The sequence below is a fragment of the Catharus ustulatus genome, chromosome 3 (assembly GCF_009819885.2).
Source record: "Catharus ustulatus isolate bCatUst1 chromosome 3, bCatUst1.pri.v2, whole genome shotgun sequence".
Classification (NCBI taxonomy): domain Eukaryota; kingdom Metazoa; phylum Chordata; class Aves; order Passeriformes; family Turdidae; genus Catharus; species Catharus ustulatus.
In genome coordinates this window covers 104,244,928-104,251,804 of record NC_046223.1, presented here as the reverse complement: position 1 = coordinate 104,251,804, position 6,877 = coordinate 104,244,928, and the positions used below count along the sequence as shown (strand labels likewise).

The 6,877-nt window shown below is 43.8% G+C and overlaps 1 protein-coding gene across 1 annotated transcript; it reads right to left on the bottom strand.

The window, feature by feature from the left end:
- Positions 1–1,306: 1,306 nt before the first annotated feature.
- On the bottom strand, positions 1,307–4,071 carry KCNF1 (potassium voltage-gated channel modifier subfamily F member 1). Its single transcript, XM_033055803.2, has 2 exons — positions 3,639–4,071; positions 1,307–3,537 (listed from the first exon to the last, which is right to left on the bottom strand). Exon 2 carries the CDS (start codon positions 3,337–3,339, stop codon positions 1,876–1,878), a length of 1,464 nt encoding a protein of 487 aa, XP_032911694.1. The 5' UTR covers positions 3,340–3,537; positions 3,639–4,071; the 3' UTR covers positions 1,307–1,875.
- Between the last annotated feature and the right edge of the window lie 2,806 nt (positions 4,072–6,877).

Below are 6,877 nucleotides of genomic sequence, written 5' to 3'. Positions count from 1 at the left end.
AACAGGCTGGGGAAAAGGACATTAGGTCAGGCATAGGGCTGTGGCATGAGGATACCAAGTAGGTGTCCCTGGAGATGAGCAATTTGAGGTGTGAGGGGTAATGTTGGGAAAGGCTTTCAACCTAGGGAAGCAGGGGCTGATTTCCATGCTGGGAGAGGTACAGGGTGGGTGGTGTTCCTGAGGAGTAGCACAGGGTGGGTGGTGTTCCTGAGGAGTAGCAGTCCTTCACTCCTCACCTGCCCAGCCCCTACATGCCACAACCTGCTCCCTGCTCCCAGCAGGACAGGGTGCTCCCCCACCCTGCATAGCACTCTGCCAGGGAAAAGACACAAACAAGGTGCCAGAGAAGAGCACAGAGCCCAGCCCTCAGCTCTAAACGCCTACAGTCACTGCTCCTGTGGGGTGGATGCCACAGGCCCACTGCTTGCCCACATCCCAGGAAAAAGCTCCCAAAGACCTGCAGGGGGATCTCGGGTACCAGGTGCCCAGGGATAGGTCATGGCTCATGTTGCTGCATTTCACCTGGGCAAGGGGCTGTGCAGCATGAAAGGCAGCAAATAAAGACAGCTACTCTAGCCCTTAAAACATTTGGGATCCTACTTCTAATTTATGTAAATACATCTGTGGGCCAGTGCTCCCCTTCCCTCCAAGCTGACATAACTCCCAGTTTCAATGGATTCCTCTGGTACACACCAGACCTATTACACATACAATTTTTACACCAACCAAATTTAGATTTACGTAGATGACACTTCCTTTTGGAAAGGATAGTACCTACACACTGGTGTTGATTAATTAGTACATTAATTAATTAAGAAGATACTGGATAGTGCCTACTACTTCTGCAATTAACATTTAGAAAGTTTGCACTTATTGAAGGGGAAGGATATGTTAGTTAAAAAAATAACCTAATAATATGCTAGATATTTTTACCATAAATCAGTTGAAGACTATACTATTTTGTTAAACTTTCTGGGCACTTACTTTCAAAAGTTAAAGTTTCTTATTTAGAATTACTCAATTTAACTTCCTTATAAACTTGCCTTGATTTAGTAGAGAATTAAAGACACCATGATTTAACTTACAGTTTTAAAAAGCTACTTAATCATAAATCCTTCCTGAAAGATCCCTGCGTATATAAACCATGCTGAAATAAATAGCTAGAACAAATATTTTTAAATTTGCTCCTTAAAATACATTGAGTCTGTTCTGCATCTCTGCCCAAAATATAGTTTCATATCCCACTGAAAATGACAATTTTTCTGGAAAGAGGAACAGAAACCTATCCAAAAAGTTGACTCCAAAGTACATTTTACAAAACAAAGCCATTTATTCACTCTAATATTCTGCACACAGTATATGCTGATACTTTCAGTATCTCTAAGCTCAAACTGCTTGTTACATTTTGCTGTAAGCCTGAATCTAATACAAGTGAGAGGCTATTTTAATTTTTTTAAGGAGCAGTTCCCCTAGCTGCAAAGGCATTGAAGAGAGCCTGGAAGACACAATCTGTGTGATGCTGCTCTTTATTGTCACAGATACAAAGTTCTGATGTGGCAATGCTGCACATTCAGGTCATTGAACATTTATGGATCAGGGAGGACTTCTGAGTCTCTGAAATGGTTACAAATGTTTTTTGTCAGAACACACTCAATATAAGCAGTCTGATCTCAGTGGAGTCCTACTGTGTTATTTTGGGTTAATAACGGTAATGTCTTACCAACTGTTGATGGAGAAGCCACGGGGTTAATTTATATTCATGTTGGAAAAGCAAAGCAGTGCTCCCTCCCAACTCTGACAGATCTGCGAGTCCCTTCCATAGTTGATTGTCAGGTTGTCCCGATGTGTAGCTTAGCACTGACAACAGCTCACAGTTTATTTGCAGCTTTGAAGCCTGGTCCTATAGTGTTTCTCTTCTGACAGGAGATGAATAAAGGTGTCACTGTGGGAGACTTTTATCCGGCTGCTATAAAAAGGACCCTCTTTGCCTTCCCGTGAAAGATCCTCTAGTTCACTTCTGGAGCCTGCGGTTTTCCCCTCAGCAGAGTTTAGTTCCATCAGCTCCAGTTCATGTTTGGCAGCTGTTTCTAAAACTCTCTGTTTGTTGTAATACCTGACAAAGTTGTTAATGATGGGATGGATGGGGAGGGCTATCGCTATCACTCCACAAAGAAAACTGATGGCAGCATTCAGCTTTCCTAATGTTGTTTTAGGGTAAATATCTCCATATCCAACTGTGGTCATGGTAATGATTGCCCACCAAAATGACTGAGGGATGCTTTTAAATAAAGTTTCGGGGTGACTCTGTTCCATGGTATAACCTAGGGCAGAAAAGACAAAGATTCCAACAGCTAAGTACATGAGGAGCAGCCCAAGCTCCTTAAAGCTGCGTTTCAGGGCATAGGTTAGGGTCTGGAGCCCTGAGGAATGGCGTGCAAGCTTGAAAATCCTTGCGATCCTCATGATGCGCAGTGCCTGGACAGCCTGCTGGACATTGCTCAGCTCCATCAGCTTGGCTCCCAGGTGGGTCAAGGTCAGGCTGACGTAGAAAGGAAGTATTGCTAGCACATCAACAATGTTCATGAAAGAAAGGGCAAAGTGGAGTTTGTTGGGGGAGGAGATCAGCCTCAGCACATACTCCATGGTAAACCAGCCTATGCAGGCGGTCTCGATGCTCTCCAGGGTCGGGTGCTCCATACGGTTCCCCTCTGCATCTACCACCTGCAAGTCTGGGATAGTCCCCACACACATCACGACAGAGGAGATCAAAATAAACAGAAAGGACAGTACAGCAATCACTCTAGCTGGATAGGATGATTCTGGCTTCTCCAGAAATTTCCAGATGCATTTTTGGCACCTTTTCCAGCGACTTTCTGAGGCATCTATTCCCAAGTCATCCAGAATAAGTTGCACCCTTCGGGCTATTTCTTCTAGTTCCTCCTTTTTTTCACTTAGATGGGCTTTGCAGCAGTCATCCAAAAATTTCAGATCCACTTTCCAAAATTCCATTTCATTCTTGAAACATATGGGGCATATTCCTTTCTTCATGTGAATTTCCCCGAAGTAGTACACGTCAACAATGCATTTGAAAGCATCTGGATCTCTGTCAAAGTAAAACTCTCTCTTCCCAGGATCATAGTCGTCACAGAGGGAGAATATGCTATCGTATCCCCCCGATAAACAATTGACCAGCTCTGCCAGCCGTGTTTCTGGGTACTGATTCAGGCTATCTCCATAGAACACCTGCCTTACCCCACCGACATTGACTACAATCTCCATTTCTTCACTTTTTTCCGATCCATCAGTGTCCACATCTGGAAACCTAGAGTCACCTGCCATTTTATAACTGTATTGGATTTTGGTTGATTTTTAGCCCGTTGTTTGGTTTCACAGCTTTGTGGTTTCAGTCTGACATGAAAGCAGATCAGCACTGAGCCAGCCCTGTTACAAATGTCACCAAACTGACCTGGAGTCTTGGTGGGAAAGGTTACTGATAGAAACCTGCGGTCGGGAAAGCCTGGTGAGGAATGCAACAAGCTGCAGGGAAAAGACAAGTCATCGGGCTGCTGTGCCTGCAAGCAGGATGTTAGAAAGCTCCAGCAGACTGGAAAGAGAAGAAACCATTTAATAAAACTCACCACTCTGTTCAGTGCTCGAGAGTCTTTTCAGGTCCCATTCTGTCTCTACAAGTGATATCTATTCACAGCTTCAAGCCCCGGCAGAGGGATGAATCCCGAGCTCTGGTTAAGGAGCAGTGAGTGACAGTTCTCGGACACAGTCGGCGGGGTGAGCCCGCGGGAACGCCGCGGCTCCAACCTTCGGCTCCTCAGATCTCCCTAGAAAGCTGCTTTGGAATTTTGTTTCTCTTTCCGTTTTCTGTTTACTTTAAGGTCTTCCAGAGTTCATCTGCCGACTCTCGCACATAGTCAGTCGGTGCAAACAGGCAGAGGAGAAACTTGTGCTTGTTTTCCCGTCGCTGTTTCCCAGCACAATAGGGAGCCTGGGCTGCCAGGAGTCCTTTCCAAACTCTACCCTCTCCTGGTGAAACACAGCAAAGCACCAGCTGCACAGAAAGCACTTCGCAGCTATTTATACGCCTGCCCAGCGGTACAATCATGTGTTTTTATACTGCCAGGAACTTTGAGGAGTTTTTCAAACCTTTTTTTTTTTTTAATCACATGAAAAGCTTAATAGTGTATAAAGTATTTGGAGCTGCCGAGAGACATAGAAATATGTTCTCCAGTCAGAAAGCAGAAGCAATACTGTGTTTTGGGAATAAACCTATGGCATGAATCTTGTTCTCAGTGACACTGAAGCAACTCTAGAGCATATCTGTCCTATGTCAGAACATTGAGTTAATTTGGATTTGTACTGGTGTCTTTGAGAAAGAAGCAGAGACCATAAAGTTTCTTTTGAAGATGTGGAGCAAAACTCCTCTGCACTCTGTGTTTCTCAAGTCTCTGGGTCCCCAGTTTTAGCCAGGTTTCTGTGACCTGAGGAGGGTTTGAGTAATTTACATTTATACTGATTTCTCAGTGACTGCTACTTACCAGAAGCAGTGCTTTGTACTACATCCAGTTCTTTAAAAGTAGAAGTAGAATAACAAGTATTTCCTTCTAACTTTGTTTTCTCTGAATTCTAGGATTTGATGAAGATCTTTTCCTTGGACTTCTACATGCAGCAAACCTATCACTCTGTTCTTAAATTATTAAATCTGACTCTACAGCTCATTTTAGTGGGTCCAGGAAAACCTACAGTTCATAAGTTAATTGTTTCTGGTCACAGCAGAATTATCTGTATCAGCAAGTTATGATATTTTTCAATTTACTGGCTTCTGGAAAGCTTCCTGGTAAAGGGGAATAAAGAGGGGCAAATCCAACTGACTGATTCTCCATGTTTGTGTCCATCCTGGGAGGAAGGTGAGATCTGTGATGTGCCTGCTGTCCTCCTGCTGGTGTCACACAGTGAGGGGGACCCTGTTGACCACACAGTGCTCCTGCTCCACTGCCTCAGAAGTTTATGGGTGATTAATAAGAGGTTCTGCACCAGACCTCATTTTGACATGAAGTGTGCTCATAGCATCACATACACAGGGGAAAGGGAATATCAGGTCCCAGGAAGAGAGTAATATCTATTAGTCTACACCTGAGTCACACTGTGAACCTCTGGAGGCCAGTGCTACCTTCATGTGCTCCAGAGTGAGCTGCATAGTTTGGGTATAGTACAAGAAGTCCCTTGAGATTTTTTCCAGGCACATATAAATTTACTGAGACTTGCAAGCTTCTTGGGACAAGAAATACTTTGGAGACCTGGAAAAACTCAGTGTTTTGGGTTCATCAATAAATAATTACCCACCTGTGGCTTTCCTGCTTACTAACCAACTTGATTCTAGCAAAATAAATTTTAAGATGCCAATCACAGTGACATGCTTGCACAGGGGAAAATGCAGATGGGATTACTTATCCAATCCTTCAAAACAAAATCAAGATCTGGAAAAGTTAGGCTTCGAATTTTGTCACGCTGCATGAGCATAGGGAAATATATTCTGTAGATTTACATCCTCAGATTTAACCATCTCAGATCCTACTGTCTTTGATCAACAATTCATTCCAGTGACCTTTTGGTTTTTCTCAAGGTAATAAGAAATCAGTGCAGAGTCCAGCATGATCAACACAGAAACCTTCATTTCCAAAAAGGCTTTTCTCCCCGCCTTCCTCCTCCCCGTCCATTTTACAGAACAAATACCTACAAAAAGGCACACAGGACATTGTTCCATTTGAAAGGTGAAATCAGCTCCCTTCAGATGATAAAGCTCAGCACATTCTCAAAAGGTTGAGAAGAAACTATTTTTGAAATGCCAGATCAGTCCTTATAAAGACTTTGCTTAGCGTGTCTGCTAAAATCCTTGTGCTTTATTCTCCCTCGTCTTGCACCTTTTCAGAGCTCTTTACACCTTTCAGTGTGCCTGTGAAATGTTAGAGATCTGGTAGCATTTTAAATCCACTTGGGCAAATGTAAATGATCCAAAGAACGGTCAGGGAAATCATAATGAATTAAATCCTTGTTTTTGTAGCTGAAAAGAGTGACACAGGATTGCTTGATGAATCTTTCATATCAGATGTATCACAGATCAGCAAACAACAGAAGAAAGAATAATTTGCAGCAAATAATTTATTTCACTAATTCATTTTTCATCCATGAAAAGAAAGCTTCTCTAATCTAAAAATTTCAATAGCTTCTCTGATCTAAAAATTTCAGTAGATAATGGTTGTCCTGTAATTCATTTATTACCAGATTGCTGCAATTATTAGGGCTCCTAAATTCAACTTCTGTTGCCTGTGGGAACAGGTCAAGCTGTGCTGTGCCTGCTGGAAGCGATATGTGCTGCCAATTGAATTCCTACAGACCCAATAAGAAACACGGAGGGGTTTTTTTCTGTCGGTGCTTTGGCTCAGAGAACAACACATGGATTTGAGCTGACAGTTGTTTTAAGTTTTGGCTGTGGTTCAGACAGGCTTCTTCAGGGAGGAGGAGGAGGCCCAGCTGGACACCAAGCCCTGCAGCTCAAGGGAAGGGCTCCTGGGTTGCTGGGCAGCCCCACCAAATGCAGCCCCTGCCCCAGCAGGGATGCCCAGCGTGTCCCAGAGTGCAGCTTGAACGCCAGCAGGGCTTGGCCCACAAAGTATGGGTGGAGCTCAAAGGCTCCCAGTGACACTGTCTCCTTATGAAGGATGTGGGTGGCACAGAGCACCCACAGGCACCTGCAGTAACAGCAGTCCCCAGGGATGCTGACATTCAAGGTTTGGCTCCCTTGTTGATCACTCTTTTGGGAAAGGACATTTACCCCTGAGTGGCTTTGTGCCAGTCTGGGAAGAGA

Excerpts from the sequence above, each read along its gene's own strand:
- KCNF1 (XM_033055803.2), bottom strand. The coding sequence starts at position 3,339 with ATGGCAGGTGACTCTAGGTTTCCAGATGTGGACACTGATGGATCGGAA.